Source organism: Aspergillus multicolor (genome assembly GCF_047715735.1).
Source record: "Aspergillus multicolor strain CBS 133.54 unplaced genomic scaffold BDW74scaffold_45, whole genome shotgun sequence".
Lineage (NCBI taxonomy): Eukaryota > Fungi > Ascomycota > Eurotiomycetes > Eurotiales > Aspergillaceae > Aspergillus > Aspergillus multicolor.
Window position 1 is genome coordinate 109,359 of NW_027395996.1, and position 16,787 is coordinate 126,145.

Genomic DNA, 16,787 nt, shown 5'->3' on the forward strand with positions numbered 1-16,787 from the left:
AGAATCATTGCATGAGCATTAGCTCGCGTCACATTGGCCTCGTTTTCCTAATACTTTATAATGAAAAGGCGTAGACAAATTGGGTATGGAAATGGTAATATAAACAGGATTGGATGATGAAAAGACAAGAAAACAGAGCAAAGTAGTACGTCCGCTAATGGTGGTATAAATGAGTCATCTTTTTGACGATACTCCAAACATAGCACGAAGCGCGACATAAATAGGCCCTTAGGCAACTCTCTCCTGCTTCTCCCGTCCATTGCTCCGTGTAAGGACCTTGCTCTCAATCCACTTCGCTAGGTTTACGCTCGGTATGTCAACGAGACGCCAGAACAGGTCACCAGCCCAGAGTGAAATAGGGAGGCAAATAAGCCACCCGATGAAGAAGCCAAGACAGTACTGAAAGTTGGTGTCCTTGCCTGTAATGTGCCAAATGTTTGGCATGAGCGAATATCCCAACGAGTGTAGAATTGGGCCGTGGACGATGTAAAAGGCAAACGATATCTTGCCAAGATACTGCGATAACGGGTTCACAAAGAGCTTTTGAATGTCTTTCGAGTGATTGATGCTGTAGACAATCATGAGTGCACCAATGGTTTGCGGAAACCGGTGCGGTTCCGGGTATGTTTTGGGAGTAACGTGCCACGTCCACATGAAGAAAGGCGTGAACTTGTAGCCTGTGTTTGGGGTAGATCCTAGATATAATCCTAGGAGGAAAAGGGCGACCCAGCGCCTGCGGCTTAATAATCGAAAGGGAACTTGGTGTTGAGGTGATGCAGCGCTGGGCCAGGCCCGCTTTTCTTTATCACTTGCATCTGCAGATGAATGCTTCTCCCAAAGACCTTGAATTAGGTCCGCTTCGGCCATGAGCATCCCACCCAGGAAAAGGACGACGTCCCATCGGCCATAACGCATACAGAACCATACCAGAGTGCTGACTAGAGAAATACGGACTGCCGTCTTGACACGTGATGTTGCGAGAATGGTGAGGAAGAGGACAATGGAACTGCGAAACTCAACAGGGATCGTCCAGAGGTGAGGGTTGTAGTTATTATAGAACAGGCCCCAATCAAAAGGGTCCATTAGGCGCGCAAGCGTAAAATACCAGTCCCACAACTGCTTGGCCAGTGACTTGACCATGATCGGGGGATGTTGTTCGTTGGTGCCCCTGATGGTGTGTCCTTCGAACAGAACCTTTTGCGAGTAATTATACGCGCCCAGCCTAACGGCAAGTAGGACCAGCAAGAGGCCAACGAAAGAGGGAACATATAAGCGAAGACCTCGGCGAAACGTTGAAGAAGCCACAGTAACAAATGTCTCTTCCCAAGATCGATTTCGGATCAATTTGAGCGGTTTGTAGGAAAGGACATAGCCCGATATCACAAAGAATATAGCGACCATGATGTGGCCGGAGACCAAGACGTGGATGATAGGCAACTGGTAGAGGTGCCAGTTCTCATTATTGAATCCCCACCCAACCGCGACCTTCCAGGTATAGGTGAAGAGGAAGTGGAAGTTGAATACTAATAAACAGGCCCATCCTCGCAAGCCATCTAGCGCGGCGATTGCATGGAGCTTCGTCTGCGGGGGCGGCTGGCCGCCAACCAAGTGTTGCAGGTAGCTCGGAGTGATCACGATGCCCAGCTTGGTGAACCAGTCCTCCAGATAGTCCTGCCAGTGATCCACAAAGTCTTCGAGTAGCGCAGATAACTTTGATGGATCATAGAGAACATCGGAAGCGGAGAAACTTCGCAGGCTGGGCCAGGCGTGGGCTCGGCCCTGAGAGGCACGGTCGAGACCGGATTCGACGTCGTTCAGGGGGACATTGTGTATGACGGGGGATGACTGCGTCTCGACATTCATTGTTCCTGAGGGGTGCAAGACTGAGGCAGATGCAGAGCCTCGATCCAACGCGACAAGACGGGGTCTGGAATGCGCGGCCTTATATGCACTGGCGGCGGTAGTGGAGTCTATGCGACGGGAGCTGATATGGGTCCGGGATTCGTCATCGGCGATCGCATCTGACGGCGATGGAATGGAGCATGCTATGGAGGGTTCACTCGCTCGTTGTTGAGCCCAGTGCGCGCTTGACTGGAGTGTGTAAGACAAAAAAAGAACGACGGTCGAGCATCTGGGGTTGGGGCGGAAGGAGATGACGAGTTAAGGCCAAATGGCGAGTGTCGATCCGGAGGATTTTAGAGACCGCGACGTTTCACGATTATTGGGGCGGTATCTGGCAGGGAACAAGCAGGAATCTCGGACACAATAATCACCCATATCCTTGATAAGGTCTCTGTTGGACCGGAACAGTTGAATCCATTCGGTTGACTTGCAATCGATAACCTTAACCTTCAGCTGAATGGATGGCGGCAGCACCTTCCTGATTTGGCATGTATAGAGACAGCTAGGCGGTACTGGAAGCGGAACTGAGCACAGGGCAGAATAGACGCACGTAACCTGCAGCTATACCGCCTGGCAGAAAACATCCAACTCCGAAAGCGGAAACAGGCAAAAGCCACGCAGCATTCGTCATCGTCATTTTTTATGCTGTATAGCCTGTAGATGCCTTTTATGCTATAGGATGTAGGTTCTACCCGCTGCTGTAGCGGTACTTGTTGCTTGTAGACCAGTAATCGCCTTGGATGTTCAGTCTGTGCAGCAGCCTGTATGAGTTGGCGAAATATTTGGTCTCGTGCATCCAAAGCTGAATACAACACCATCTTCTCTATCCTAACCATCACAATCCATCTATCTTCATGGTCTGGGAGATGACGAGCTGATCTCTGGGTCTTTGTTCCTACAACACGTCCGCAACCTCGTTATCCGTCCTTCTCTTTTATCTCAACTTGCCTTCACCTCATCGCGGCCCCCTTTCATCCCCTAAATGTCTTCATCTTCATTGTCTTTCTCTTCGAATTCAACCCTCCGCCATTGATAGACCTCGTCCGCCCAATATTTGCACCAGGGTGTTGTGAAAGGGGGCGTGCTAGTGTTTCCGACGTCTCGAGTCCGCTCGATCTTTTCTGCTCGCTCTGCTCGAACTCAAAATTCTCCAGTCGCCATGGATTTGCGCACGATTATGAACAGCGATGCCGCTGGCAACTCACAACGACCTCCATCGCCCTCGTCACACCGGTCGCCGCCGCAACTTACCCGCAAGCCTTCTGAACCAGTATACCCCTCACACGATCAGTTTCCCTCGTCCTCGTCGTCCTCGTCCTATCCTCCCGGGTATCCCAACGGGCCCGCGCAGCAACCCGCGCCGCTTCAGCGCTCTCAAACCTCCCCGGATAGAGCTCCGTCCTACGGCTCGCTACAATCGCCGTACCAGTACAACCCTCCAGGTGCACAATCCCAGCGCGGTCACAGTCCTCCTATCGCGCCTTACGGCGCATCCGCCTCGCGTGAATCTTTCGCCGCGCCAGCCAGCTACCCTCCGCAACACCATCCGTCGCACCAGCAATCGGCCATCGCTCCCCAGCGCTCCCAATCCATCCAGTCTGTTCTCTCCCCTTATCCCCCCGCCTCGCACTCATACCCCCGCAGAGAGAGCTCTCCCACCGCGCCCCAGCATCCGTATCCAATGCAACAATTTTCTCCCGCGGCAGCACAAGGATCGCTTCCTGGTACGCCGCGAGGCTCAGCTGCCGCTCTCTACCATCATTCTACGCCGTCTTCTGCGCGACCTCACTCCTCTGGCCGCGACTCTCTCTCGAATCGCGCGTCAAGCCCATGGGTCGGACAAGACGTCCAAATGCACATGTCGCCAACGGCTGTTCCGCGCCCCCCGCGGCAGGACTCGCGCGCGTTTGATAATACTCCTCGACGTGCATCGGCCATAACTGAAAGAAGGGAATCGGATGAGAATGTGAGTCCGAGGACGGCCTTTCCTCCGGGGATCCGACGCGATAGCGTTACAAGCAACGACCAGGCGGCTTTGTCGCAACTTCACGACAAGGAAAATGGTATAAGTGCGCAAGGTAGCCGGCTATTTGACCGAAGCTCTCATTCCCAAAGCGCTTCAACCGCGCCAATCGCGTCGCAGGCCAATAGTCCACCATCCCAGGCCTTTATTCCGAATGACTCCCCCAAGGCAAAACAAATTCCGCCAAGGTCCTCAAAAACCAGCTCTATCTCAGAATCGGTGCACAATTCGAGTCCACAGCCTCCCAAAGCCAAGCGAAGACGGTACAACGAGCCGCCTATCTACGCCCACAAGTCTATTCGCACGAAGGGGCGGTGCCCAATGATCCCCAATCCGTTGCCTCCTGTACCGAGACATTTGCGGCATACGTCGCAGAATCCCTGGCTGCTGCGCCAGCAAGCCGCCCTGCAAGCGGCTCCTGCTACGAAGATCAGGAGAGAGGGTTCAGTTGTAGCCGGGCTGCCGCCCGCGCAACCGTCGCAACCGTCGCAGTCGTCACAACCATCTCAACTCAGGCAGCGTTCTGAGCCACCAAAAGTTAATAGCTTAGGACCTTGGGAACCATCTATTACTGGTCTCTTCCCGTACGAGGAAGTCACCAAGGTTGTCTGCGACTTTCTATTTCAGCATGTGGTCGCGGGTCCTGCCAGCGCAACAGCTCAGAGCCAGGGCACAATGATTGAAGTTGAAGCAAAGCTGGGACACATAATCGATCTTGATCGAGGCGAGAGACTTCGTCTCCCAATTATGACCGAAAGTATCATAACCAAAGATCGGATCCGAACAAACTTCGAGAGCAAAATGACATTGGTATGTACCTCACCCGCTTTCTGATTCCATCGTATTTAACATAAACAGGCCCAACACCGAGCAATGAACAACTTCCTCAACGAAGCCGTCAAACGCTCAATGCCACAAGTCAACCCAGGCCGAGAACAGATCGTCTACGCGCACAAAAAGGAACGAGACTCTTTCTACGAGGTCTCCCCATCCGACCTACCCCCCATCATCCGCCAAAACCTCAACCCCCGCCACAAGCCCAAAGTCCGCGTCACCACCGACCAACGAACAGGCGAAGTCCTCAACAAGATCGTCAAATGCCGAATCGCGGACCTCGACGTCCACAGCCCGGCAACTTGCGTCGATTGGCGCGTCAGCGTGAATCTGGAAATGCAGTACGACGGCGACATTTCGAATCTCCCACCGGCTGATTTCGGGCGCGGGCGCGCCAGTGATCGGAATAAGGACCGCATGAGCTACAGGCATCTCGCCTATCAGGTGGATCTCACGCAGGTTGCCAGGTCTGAGGTGAGCCTCCCACTTCTCTTATATTTCTGTCAATCCAGGTCCGTTTTAACTCTTTCCCCCTAGCCTTCCGCAAAAGGCGACTTCGATCACGAACTCGAAATCGAAATCTCCGCCAACGTCCTCCAACAACAGGGCCAGCTCGCGATAGCCGGTGACCCAGAAAACCAATACGAGGACCTAGTCAAGGGCCTGGTAGACAACATCCGCATTCTGGCGCGGGCGGTACCGCCGTGAGACTGCGCCCGTTCTACGCTCGTTCTTTGTCCGCGTACTTTTTCTATTCTTATTCTTTTCTCCCGTTCTTAGCACCGATTTACGATATAGAGAAGATTCGATCTGTTTGGCTGGCTTTTGATTTCTTTTCGTTTTTCTTTTATTTCTCTTCTGGGGTATTCCAATGATCAGATGCGGGGAGGCTTATTCAAGTACCTAAGTGGGTTTCTTTGAAGGTGTTGAAAAGCAGTGCAGGATGGCGGCGAATTTTTTTTTTCTTTCTTTTCCTTCGATGCCTGTCTTAATATATCTATACATACACGTTTCCATTTACCTACTACCAAAAGGAATGAAAATGAGCGAGTTCGGAGGGGGGGTTGCATATTTATGTCGATTCGCCCTCTTGATATCTATTGAAATGATAATATATTGGGGCTCTGCTGGGGGTTTCAACCATGAATTTACTTGACAATAAAAGAGACAGTGTTCTGGGCATCGGGAAAGAGATACTACGCGCCTAGAGTACGCGCCTAGTCCGTTGTCAATTAGAGCTGCTTGTGCAGAGTGCTAGATACTTCGTCTCTATGTAGATGACTCGATTGATGATGATAATACACTGATATACGGAACGGTAGCTAATGGCCAAAAAGAATAGAGGCGGCAAAGTAGGAAAACAAATAGATATGCAAAGCGCCGTTTTTGAATTAGAATGAACTCATTAACACCCTTTGGAAAGAAGTCAAGGACTCGGCGTGCCCTCCTCATATCTCGGACCACCATCATCCCCATCACCGTACGGCCCAGCGCCTGGCGTAGCAGCAGACCCGCCCATCGCCGGCGTCGGCGCATCGTATGGACGACTGTCGTCGCCAAACCCAGCAGGCGTTGGCGCATTGTAGGCCCCCGGAGTAGGTGCGCTATCGGCCCAGGCTCCGGGCGTGGGTGCTGAGAGGCCTGGCGTAGGGGCGCCGCCGTATGCGCCAGGCGTAGGTGCTGAGTATGTTGCACCGGGAGTGGGGGCATCGTAGGCCTTGTTGTCGTTCCTGCTAGTTGTGCCGCTTGCTGACCAGGCTGGGGTGCGACTGCCGGATGCTGCGCCCCAGGCGGGAGTGCGGGATCCAGCGGCAAAGGCGTCGAAGTCGCTGGAGCCGGAGCCGGAACCGAAGCCTCCGCCGTAGGGGGTTCGAGCTCCTGCGTTCCAGGCAGGTGTGCGTGAGCCTGCACCGCCGTAGGCTGTGCGGCTGCCGTCGTAGGGATTTGATGTTCGTGAACCGTCGGCTTTCCAGGCAGGCGTGCGAGATCCAAGGCCGCCGCCACCCCAAGCAGGCGTTCTTGATGACAGTGCACCACCCCAGGCAGGTGTCCTTGAGGAGTCGGCTGCAGCCATTGGAGTACGGCCACCCTGCCAGCCTGATGAGGGGCCGGCGGATTGAGGGACCCGAGGTCCTCCTCCTCCCCTACCGCGTCCCATCTCGATTGTTTGGCCAGTAATGGGATCCTTGACAACAAGAAGTTCTTTCGGGATGGTCACAATCTTGTTCTTTGAGTGAAGTTCAACTCGAGCCTGAACATCGGTCGCGTCTTTGACAATACCAAGGAGACCCTTCATAGGGCCCTTCTTGACCAACACTGTCTTGCCGATCAGTCGGTCCCGTCCAAAGCTCTTCTGCGGAGGGGGCGCCATCATGCCACCCGGAGCACCGTTCCTCATAAGAGCCGGGTTCATCTTCGAGAGATCGGGGCCTGTAGATCTTCCTCCTTTCGCGGATACTGTCACAATGTTCGTAGTACGCACAACGATTATACCCGAGTTCTCGGCCTGCGCCTTGTTGTGGATGAACAGGAAAGAGCGGTGGATATGGAGGATAATACCACTTCGTTGGTCGCCATATACTTCTCGAACGGTATCTCCGTGACGGATCTCAGCTCCATTTTTGTCTGTGGCCACGGCGTCTCGTCGTGGTGTGATCTTGTTGGTAACTTGAGTAGGGAGAATAGTACGGATGGAACCGTTCTGATCAAGGACTCGTAATGATTCACGATCAACCTTGACAATGCAAGCAACAGTAGCAGCACTTCAAACCGTCAGTAAGGAACAAAGAAGGTCAGGATAGAAACTCACTCTAGTTGTACGAGATCGTGAACATCGAACATGCCGAGTTTTCCATCAACACCTGTCTCGGCGGACAAGCGAAGGTCTTTACTAAAGACAGTAATCTCCTGCATGCTCATGTCGCTCAAGAGGGTCACTGTATCGTCTCTTACTTGGACAACCATACCTAACTCGTCTTGGTACCGGCTGCCGCCGATGACTTTGACGTGATCACCTTCCCTAAACCGCTTGCGAAGGGTCTTGACAGGAGCTTCAATTGTCTGACCAGCCAACTCGCCTTGAGTGACCAGGATAGTAACGATATCTCCGCGCGTGGAACTAGTGCGACCAACAAGACCCTGCTGTTCGCCCTTGAACACCTCCACGGGGTCACCAGGGAGATATGACTCCTCGGCAGTAGAGTTCTTGAGTGTTTCTGCAAGAGAAGCAAGGTCGAGGTTAGAGGTACCGTTCTCGGAGTCTCGAGCAAACATGGTAACCTCCTCAAGCCGCGGGTTGACGTTCTTCGTAATCAAGTGCTGCACTTTCATGTCCTTGATAAGGAAACCATCGATATAGGTCTCGCCCAGGTAGTTCCATTGTTTGGTACCTAAGCCAGCCGTACCTGTAAGATACTTGGCGTGCTTCTTCTTGGCTTCCGCCTCGCTAAACAACCGCTGTGGAGGACGTGCAACAGCAGGGTTCGCGCCAGGCCGTTTCCTCTTAGGGTCAACGATAGGAGCGCTTGAGTCCTCATTCATGCCATAGTCTAGACGAGGAACCAAGCGGACAGTTACAGCCAGCCCGTTCGTCTCTACCTCCTCGATCTGAGCAAGATCGTTGACATACTTGCCCCGCTTAATTCGAACCCAGCCGCCAGGGTTAAGCTCTTCAGACTTCTGTACTCTCAGGAGGTCTGGCATTTCCCTGACAGGGACCAAAATCATCTTGGTCCTTGGGTAAACATTCGCCATGTCCTGAAGAGCGTCCATGACATCGGCTTGTCTCCGCGCTTCGACATAGATGTAGCCACTCATCGCGCCTCCACGCTCAAAAGCCGAGATGATCTTGATCGCGTTCCGTGAACCGGGCGGTCGATCTTCAATACGTTTCTGAACGGAGAAGACAACCTCACGCTCCTTGCCGGCCTTGCATCGAACACCCCAAATGCTAGGGTCATCGACACTAGGAAGCAGCAGCCGCTTGGGAACAATGACGGCGTCTGTGGCAGCGGCGCGATTCCGTCCGTAACGCTCCTTGAGCAACTGTGCCTGCTTCTCCGCGTCCAAGGTAGACGCCATTTCACGCTCACGGTCGAGTCGTCGATGTTGGCGGTCATCGGTCTCAGCCCCGGCGGGCAACACATCATCCGGATGTGTCTCTAGACCATAACCCTCTTCTTCCTCTTCTTCTTCGACCTCATCCTCTTCCTCGTCTACACCGGCTTCGTAATCAATGAAAGGGTTAAGCGCTCCGCCGCCCTGTCCCCTTCTTCGTTTCCGTCGTCCATGCTGTAATACGAAGGCCCTAATTAGCGGTTGTCCGTGTATTTAGAAGCAGGGTTCGAGGCTGCCCACCGAGACATCTTCGTCATCTTCATCCTCCTCTTCATCATCTTCATCCTCATCGTCCCCTTCGCCTTCGCCGCCTTGCTCATTTTCTTCGTCATCCTCCTCGCCACCCTCGTTATCATCGTCGCTTTGATTCCGGGCGTCCGAGTCACGTTCGCGCTTAGGGACCTTATTGCCCCGTTAATCAGCTTAACACCCCCAAAGTAGCGGCTGGGTTGGCACCACAAACCTGGACTTGATTCACATCCTCATTATCCGAATCGTACACAGGCGCGGGGTTGAAGTCATCGTCCTCCTCGTCGGACCCGAAGTCCTGATCCATAACGTTCCGGGACATTTTCGCGTCAAGAATCTGCCAGTGGAAAGCGTTGGCCGCGGAAAATCGACAAACTCCGCGATACAATTACGGAGAGGTTGCTGTAATTCGGGGATGGGACGAAATCGTCGACAGATTGAGAATCCGTAGGTGTTCGAGCGATCTCGAGGCAAGACAAGACAAGCCGTGGAAACAAAGTGTTCCGGCGGCCGTCGTTCTTTGTACAGTCGGGGCGTTGTTCTCGTTCGGTCCTGCGCCGACTCCGCGCTGGTAGGTGTTGGGGTATGAAAGAAAGATGGATTCAGCTCGATTCGAGGGGGGAGTGAGCGAAATATAAAGGACGCTCAAAACACCGGATAAACAGCTGTTCCTCTCACAAGGACAGACTTGCAGGGAAGGAGATGTGTGGCGTGTGAGAGTTGGAAGCTTTGACAAGTTAAGGCGAGTTTCATGGAGAACAGCACTGCGCGTTCGGTCTCTGTGCTCCGCTGGATGATTTTTCTGGCGGCGTGAAGCGGATTCCGATCTCACCAAGTCCTTTTCTTGGCATCACTCGCGACGATTCGAGCAGCAGCATCTTCAAGGCGACTATTATATATTTTGGGGTGAATTAAGGGTTAAATGACTCGATACTTGACTGTGGCTTAGTTGAAAGAATATATTCGAATAATGTACATCAGAAATCCAAAAGGTCTCTACATATCTACCAGAGGACAGGGCACAAAGTATCCAAGAACAAGAGTCAAGTACAACCCTACAGCTTCATCCCAAACATCTGATGCACCCGCAGACTCTGCCGCATACTCAAATCCAGCATGATCTCCTCACTGCCACCAGGAATCGCATAAGCGCGTACGTCACGGTACAGCCGCTCAATCTTCCCACCCTGACCACCGCGGCTATAACTCAAGCCACCGAAGATCTGACTAGCTTCACGCGCGCAGTACTCAAAGGTCGTCGTTGACTGGGCCTTGAGACCAGCGATAGCACCGCCGAGTTTCAGCATCGCCTCGGTCTCGTCCATCGACTGGCACTGGAAGATGATGTTCTCGAGCCAGTTGTAGCTAGCTTCGATCTGGCGGGCCATGTGGGCGAGCTTCATGCGGATAACGGGGTGGTTGACGAGCTTTTGGCCGAAGGTCTTGCGTTTGTGAGCGTATTTCATAGACTCTTCGTAGCAGACTCGCGAGAAGCGGAGACATTGGATGATGATGCCGATTCGCTCGTGGTTGAAGTTGGTCATGATGACTGGTGAGGGTTAGTATCATCTGTTTATGGGCTGAAATTCGTATAACTTACCCTTGAATCCCTGGTTCTCCTTGCCGATGAGGTTCTCCACAGGAACCTTGACGTCCTCAAATGTCACGTACGTGGTACCACTGCTCCAGACACCCTGGCAGTCCATGCGCCTGGTGCTAACACCACCAGCCTCTCTTTCAATAAGAAGAACAGACAGCCCGTTCATACCAGGTCCGCCGGTGCGGACAGCAGTCGTGAAGTAATCAGACCAAATACCGTTCGTAATCCACTTCTTCTCACCATTGACAATATAGTGCTTGCCATCTTCAGAGAGCTTTGCCTCACAGGTAAGGTTGGCAACGTCGCTACCAGCATCAGGCTCCGTAATAGCAAGACAGATGCGCTTATCACCCGCCAGGATACCAGGCAAGATGCGGTCCACAAGCGCCTTCTTGCCGTACTTCACGAGCGGGGGACATCCAATACCAAACCCACCAAGCAAGTTCCATACGAGGCCACCGCTACCAGCGCGGGAGAGCTCGTCTGTCAGAAGCATCTCGTGGAAAAGATCCCAGTTTTCGGGCGCAACGGATTGCACACGGGCCTTGGTGTATTCGACCGGGTACTTGACACCCAGTAGACCAGCGAGGTACCCGCGCTCGCCCATCTGCTTGTAGATCTTGCCGGGGACCTCCTTAGCCTCATCCCACTCCGTCACATACGGTTCAATCTCCTTCTCAACCCATTCCCGCGCTTCCGCACGGAGCGCTGCATGAGTCTGGTTGAAGTAGGGTGAGTGGTACTAAGCCCAACCGCAGTCAGCTATCAACCCACCCAGCTTTACAAAACAATAGACAGAAAAACCCACCCCCTGGTACCACGACGGATCCGCAAACGGGATCAAATCACCATAAGGCTCCTGAGGCTCCGACGATTTGGCAGCCGTAACATCAACGGGTTTCGCAGCCTGCGGCTTCTTGGGCGCTTCGGCAGCCGGGACGGGAGCCGGGGCTGCAGCCGCCTTCTTCGAGTCCAATGATCCAATCTGCAACTGCGGCTTGTATTTCTTCAAGATGCCCTCATTGTGGTATTTCCAGAATTGTTTCGAGGCGTCCTTTCCGGCGACTCGTGTGAGGACTAGATAGGTGAAACCAGTCAGTATTACTCTGCTCAGGTTTTCCGGTGCGACCTGCGCTGGGCCGCTGACGCATTTCGGGGGCTTCCGACGTACTCTTCTTTCCACCTATCCGCACGAGAATGTTAGTTCCACATGCATAACTAGGAAGTCGCGCAAAGCAACGTACCTGGATGTTCGTCTTGGAATTTGGTCAGGTCGTATACGTCTTCATCAACGATGATCCAAAGGCTGTCTGCCTTGTTGTTCTTGGCCACGTCGTCTTTGCTGAATGTTTTGGCCATGGTGACGGGTGAGGAGTCTCAGCTCGAGAAGCAAAGAGATATATGATAGAATATAGCTGAGGTCACCGGCTATTTAGGTATATCCAGCAAGTCGGAGTTTAGTGTTGTAGCATATATGGAGAAGAATAAACCTGGGGTAAGAGAAAAATTGGCGGAGGGAGGCTTCGTTATAAGAGCGAACCAGGGTCTTCCTGAGGGCAAAACCAAGGTGGATACTGAACAAGAGTCTCGGACAAGAGACCCAAAGGAGACCGGTGAATGATGTTTGCTACAAGCTGGGAAGGCTGAATATTCCTCGGTGATTTACCTATGATTTGCGCTGGGAACGGGGTACGGGGTACGGACACGCCCCTTCACATGTCGGTCAGCACCAAACAGTACTCCGTATGTACAAAGCAGTCCCCTATGATGTGGCTGTGACCTCCCTGTCTCATTTGTACATAAAGTCCGCCCCCATATTGCAGCTCTACTCCAATCTCTTAGCAGCGCCGGCACTTTTCTGATCACCTCACGCGTCGGTTCGCCTCGGCCAGCTGATGCTGCAGAACAATCCGCTGTGTGTGATTGGTTCAGAGAGTGCTTTCATGCGTCATCCCGGCATTGATGCTGCTGCACACTTTGGGGAAATGCCGAGGCTCATGGCTCGCACGTGACCCATGATCTCAAGAGTCGAGTCGACCTGGATCTGTGAGCTTTGGCATGTGAACGACTTGCTTCGGTTTTTCATGTCGCATCACCTGCCGACGGGGGCAAGCTATCCCCAGAGCCTAATCGGACATCAGCCGATGAAGGTTGAACCAGACCCCGAATCTGGGGACTGCCTGATTGGCTCCGACGCTTCCATGTGAGACTTGTACAGCTAAACTAGGTACGGAGTATGAAGCTGTGGTTATATGCAGTAAACATTCCAAGATGCTATGCAGTATCTAGCTGCCGTCACCGAGACTTAGATTTATATTAATCTAGTGATACAACATGCGCTCATATTGCACATCCTCCACCGACCTTTACTCATCCCCTTCACCATCACTAATGTACTCGAACTCATCAGGGACAGGAGCTTCCTCTCCATCGTCATCCTCATCCACAGCGGTCAGCACTCCGGCTGCAGCAGAAGCCCCTGACCCGCTGAGGGGGTTCTCTGGACGACGCGGGGTGCTGAAGATTCGGTTAGGGTCCGTAAACTCCGCGAGACGGGCTTGTAAGTCTGCTGGGACGGCATCTGCGGCAGGTGCAGGTGCAGGTGCAGGTTGCTTGGTCTCCTTGCTAGCCTTCAGCTCAATGACGTCCCGGGGCTCTTCGGGCGACTTGTCCAGGACAACGACAACACCACCGGTAGGCTATAATATACGTTAGTTACCAAGTACTTCATAAGATTCGGTATGCAAATACGTACCCTCTTTACAGGCTCATACCGCGGGTCGGGGAATGTGAGGTATTTGAGCTGGGCGGGAAGAACTCGAGACATATTCTCGAGCTCGTACCCAACCTTTTCGCGCTCAGTCTTCTTCTTCTGGCCCTCAACAGCCTCCTTCTCACCCTCCTTCACCTCCTCGTCGCCCTTGTCCTCATCGGTATCCATCTTCTCGGGTAGCTGGTCTGCCACCTTAGGAGTTGTAGGGGTTTGGTCGATATCCATGCTCTCCCGTCTGTGCTGCTTCTCACGTCGCAGCGCACGTCGTTTAGCCTGAGCGGTCGTGGAAAGAACAGCAGTCTTGACCTTCTCCGGCGCCTCCTCCGCCTTGACCTGTTGCTCAGGAGGGTAATCGAAGAGGCTAGGTCTCGTGTTGCTGTGGAATTTGAAGAAAGGCACCTCGAGCTTCTGGTCCACACCGATAACGGAGGTAGGTGCGAAACTCAAGGAAAGGAAATGAGTGAGAGGGAACCAGTACCAGTATTGGAGGAAGACCGCAGCACCAACAATTCCTGGCATGTTGAGGTTTCCTGTCTGTGTCTGTAGGCTGATCGTGCAGTTACGGCCGCCGGCATCAATGATACCAAGAGCAATCGCACAACCGAACTTGGCCATGGCATCCTCATGCCTATCACTGACCATCTTCATCATAGTCTTGCGTAGCGAGCTGACCCGAGGGTTCATAGCCTCATTTTGCTGCACCAACACCATAGCCAGAGCAATCAGGGCTCCCTGACGCACGAAATCAGTGGAATCCTTTAGCATCGGCTCAAGAAGGTCAATTGCCTCGTCAAGACCAGTGCCAGCACATGAGATACCAAGAGCCATCGCCGCACCATATCTGACGTGGGGGTTGTAGGACTCAGACAGCAGTTCAACCATGCGGGGCACGCTTTGGTGCTTTCTGAAGAGGATGAAACCCAAGCTCAAAACAGCGACACGTCGGACATCGTCATTTACATCGCTGACAGCAACGTGAAGCAACTTGCGAACAGCCTTGTTGCTGCTGGTTCCGCAGTACGCAAGAGCAATGGTCATGATACCTCCGTAGCGAAGGGTCGGATCGGGGTCGCCAAGGAGACCGTTGATCAACTCATCAGCGGCCTCCTGTCGACCATACATGATCAAGGCCATACCCATAGCGAGACCTCGAACGATCTTTTCGTGTTGGGTATCATGAGCATACTGGATCATATCCTCGAGCACCTTCATGTTACCGGTTCCCAGCATGACGAGACCCATGGCAAGACCAACGGCTTCACCATTGAGAGCGGAATCGGTGTAGAGGACATTTCGTAGGTCTTCGTAAATACCCTCATCTCCGGTCGCCATACCCGCAACACCGAGACCCAGGGCTCCACCGTGCTGGATCACCTCCTCGGTAGCTTTCTTGAACTGATCGCGGATGTAGTCAACGGCCATACCGCCGTGGTTGGCGTAGATCAGACCAAGTGCGTACAAGGAACCACCCTGGCTGTAAAGAGAGCCAGAGTTACCGACACCGTCGATGCTGTTCTCTTTGGGAAGATAAGGCTGCAGAAGTCTCTGTCCCTGGCTCAAGTTGCCACGGTGGATGACACCTAGAGCAGCCGTCGCAGTGAACTTGGACCAGTTGACCGCTTTTCCTAGCCACTCCAGGTTGTCACGGAAGAATTTGTCCTGTGCTGTTCCAGCGTACATGAAACCATTTGAAATCGTGATAGCCGAGTGAAAGATCGAGTTGCGAGCTTCCAGGGTGTCCCGGAGCTTGTTCAGGATGGCTATATCCACTCTGCTATTCCGGTGCAGGAACTCCATGTTCAGCTGGATGGTCTTGATACCATCGAGGATATCAAGGATATGCTTGAAGGCAGTACGAGACTCGGGCGTCAGTTTCGAATCATTGTTGGCACCAATAGATGAGGATTGGTTGTCCAACAGCGCATCGGACTCTTTCGGCTCCTCTTCTTCTTTAGCTTTGGCTTCCTCATCCGGAACGAGTTCGGAAATTTCCTGATGGACTTTTTGAAGGAATTCCTGGGTGCTGTTATCGTAAAGGTCGAAAGAGATCTGGTAGGCGACCGCAAGTGATCGAGCATCTCCCTTCTCAACCAATTGGCGTAGAATAACGGACGCCATCGAGTGTTCATTGAGGTATACAACGCATTTGGCGATCGCAAAGTAGTCTGGCGAAGGAATCTCGTTGAGCAGGTCAAGAATGAGTTTAAGGATCTATATAGAGGCATCAGTTAGATTAAGTCCCGAAAAACGGGGTGAACCGCGTCATACCTCGTTGCGGAACCCTCGCTCTTGCACAACACCCATGCAAATGTCCAACACGTATTCCATCAACTCCTCGCTCGCCCGGGATTCGCCCTTCTGCTGCTTTTCATCCTCGCTAGCACGCATAATGGCTGTTCGAAGGACTTCCAGGTTTTTGGCTTCGATAGCAATACCAATCACCTGGCGATAGCGCTTCTGCAGGAAACATTGCTCAAACAGACGTTCAATGACAGTCTTCAACTGGCCTTGAACACCTCGCTTCAGCACAAGCGGGGTTTCGGTATCCTTCAAGCCGGTCTCCTCAGCGCCAGAATGAGCGCCGTCCACTCCTATAACTTCCTGCCGAGACAACAACGACTTTGACGGTAGAGCCGACTGTGAGAACGGGGTGATCGGGGACGTGAGGCTGGCGGAGGTGCTGCTAGCACCCTCGACAGATGTAGGGAACGCGGTGTTCAAATTTGTGGGTTGATCGCCTGCGGCAGGTCGTTGGGAGGTTGACAGCGAAATGAAGGTATCGACACACTTGGCTAGATTACAACTGTGTGAGAATGCGCCCGGTGACCGAGTGAAGAGTTCAGGTACAAACCGATGATAGTCTCCTCAAATTCGCCACCATTGTCCAGGTTGAACAGCTTTCCGGCGCCCAAAGCAAATACCATACTCTCATTGTATTCTTGGAGGTGGTAGTAGACCTTGGCGGCAACCAGAGCGGCGAGTTCGCGTTCGGGGAAATCTTCATCTTCGTAGAGCGCCTCTCTATTTGTCAAGTGGTTAGCATGATGAACGTTATCGCACGTCCGCCAAGTGCAATGGAACGATATGCGGCCTGATAAACTAACATTTGCGGAATAGAGTCAACCACTTCTGTCCAAAGAAGATCGATCTGAGAGTCTAGCGTTTGCAGAGCGAACACCTTGAGTTCTGAGTCGGGCTCGGAGAGAAAGCCAACAAGGCCTGCAGCCGAAGCAAGCCCAACCATCTTAATGGAACAGTCCGGTGCACTAGTAGCTGGAGAGACGATGACA

General features: G+C 52.9%; 5 protein-coding genes across 5 annotated transcripts; 1 reads left to right on the forward strand and 4 right to left on the reverse strand.

Annotated features, from left to right (window-relative positions):
* Positions 1 to 2: 2 nt before the first annotated feature.
* BDW74DRAFT_162960 (acyltransferase family protein) lies at positions 3 to 2,382 on the reverse strand. The gene has a single exon (XM_073726025.1). The coding sequence runs from the start codon at positions 1,861 to 1,863 to the stop codon at positions 229 to 231; it is 1,635 nt and encodes a 544-aa protein (XP_073578488.1). The 5' UTR covers positions 1,864 to 2,382; the 3' UTR covers positions 3 to 228.
* A 182-nt stretch (positions 2,383 to 2,564) lies between these two features.
* Positions 2,565 to 5,585, forward strand: triA (putative mRNA capping nucleoside-triphosphatase). Its single transcript, XM_073721673.1, has 3 exons — positions 2,565 to 4,735; positions 4,784 to 5,233; positions 5,297 to 5,585. Exons 1-3 carry the CDS (start codon positions 3,062 to 3,064, stop codon positions 5,465 to 5,467), a joined length of 2,295 nt encoding a protein of 764 aa, XP_073578489.1. The 5' UTR covers positions 2,565 to 3,061; the 3' UTR covers positions 5,468 to 5,585.
* Positions 5,586 to 5,966: 381 nt separating this feature from the next.
* On the reverse strand, positions 5,967 to 9,961 carry spt5 (transcription elongation factor spt5). Its single transcript, XM_073721672.1, has 4 exons — positions 9,339 to 9,961; positions 9,116 to 9,277; positions 7,569 to 9,049; positions 5,967 to 7,521 (listed from the first exon to the last, which is right to left on the reverse strand). The coding sequence occupies exons 1-4, from the start codon at positions 9,444 to 9,446 to the stop codon at positions 6,186 to 6,188; spliced, it is 3,087 nt and encodes a 1,028-aa protein (XP_073578490.1). The 5' UTR covers positions 9,447 to 9,961; the 3' UTR covers positions 5,967 to 6,185.
* Position 9,962: 1 nt separating this feature from the next.
* Positions 9,963 to 12,234, reverse strand: BDW74DRAFT_107482 (putative acyl-CoA dehydrogenase). The gene is made up of 5 exons (XM_073721671.1): positions 11,969 to 12,234; positions 11,896 to 11,907; positions 11,533 to 11,801; positions 10,725 to 11,466; positions 9,963 to 10,673 (listed from the first exon to the last, which is right to left on the reverse strand). The coding sequence occupies exons 1-5, from the start codon at positions 12,081 to 12,083 to the stop codon at positions 10,180 to 10,182; spliced, it is 1,632 nt and encodes a 543-aa protein (XP_073578491.1). The 5' UTR covers positions 12,084 to 12,234; the 3' UTR covers positions 9,963 to 10,179.
* An 856-nt stretch (positions 12,235 to 13,090) lies between these two features.
* BDW74DRAFT_183411 (proteasome regulatory particle base subunit RPN2) lies at positions 13,091 to 16,741 on the reverse strand (the record flags this gene model as incomplete). The annotated part of the gene is made up of 5 exons (XM_073730514.1): positions 13,091 to 13,423; positions 13,480 to 15,708; positions 15,766 to 16,289; positions 16,349 to 16,518; positions 16,602 to 16,741. The coding sequence occupies 5 exons, from the start codon at positions 16,739 to 16,741 to the stop codon at positions 13,091 to 13,093; spliced, it is 3,396 nt and encodes a 1,131-aa protein (XP_073578492.1).
* Positions 16,742 to 16,787: the final 46 nt, after the last annotated feature.

What these genes read in the sequence shown, in the direction of transcription:
- BDW74DRAFT_162960 (XM_073726025.1), bottom strand. Translation starts at nt 1,863, where the DNA reads ATGAATGTCGAGACGCAGTCATCCCCCGTCATACACAATGTCCCCCTG.
- triA (XM_073721673.1), top strand. Translation starts at nt 3,062, where the DNA reads ATGGATTTGCGCACGATTATGAACAGCGATGCCGCTGGCAACTCACAA. An exon ending in TCGAGAGCAAAATGACATTG is followed by an intron (nt 4,736 to 4,783) that starts GTATGTACCTCA and finishes TAACATAAACAG; the next exon opens with GCCCAACACCGAGCAATGAA. An exon ending in CGCAGGTTGCCAGGTCTGAG is followed by an intron (nt 5,234 to 5,296) that starts GTGAGCCTCCCA and finishes CTTTCCCCCTAG; the next exon opens with CCTTCCGCAAAAGGCGACTT.
- spt5 (XM_073721672.1), bottom strand. Translation starts at nt 9,446, where the DNA reads ATGTCCCGGAACGTTATGGATCAGGACTTCGGGTCCGACGAGGAGGAC. An exon ending in AAGATGACGAAGATGTCTCG is followed by an intron (nt 9,050 to 9,115) that starts GTGGGCAGCCTC and finishes TTCGTATTACAG; the next exon opens with CATGGACGACGGAAACGAAG. An exon ending in CACGATCTCGTACAACTAGA is followed by an intron (nt 7,522 to 7,568) that starts GTGAGTTTCTAT and finishes GACGGTTTGAAG; the next exon opens with TGCTGCTACTGTTGCTTGCA.
- BDW74DRAFT_107482 (XM_073721671.1), bottom strand. Translation starts at nt 12,083, where the DNA reads ATGGCCAAAACATTCAGCAAAGACGACGTGGCCAAGAACAACAAGGCA. An exon ending in ATCCGTCGTGGTACCAGGGG is followed by an intron (nt 11,467 to 11,532) that starts GTGGGTTTTTCT and finishes GGTTGGGCTTAG; the next exon opens with TACCACTCACCCTACTTCAA. An exon ending in GGAGAACCAGGGATTCAAGG is followed by an intron (nt 10,674 to 10,724) that starts GTAAGTTATACG and finishes AACCCTCACCAG; the next exon opens with TCATCATGACCAACTTCAAC.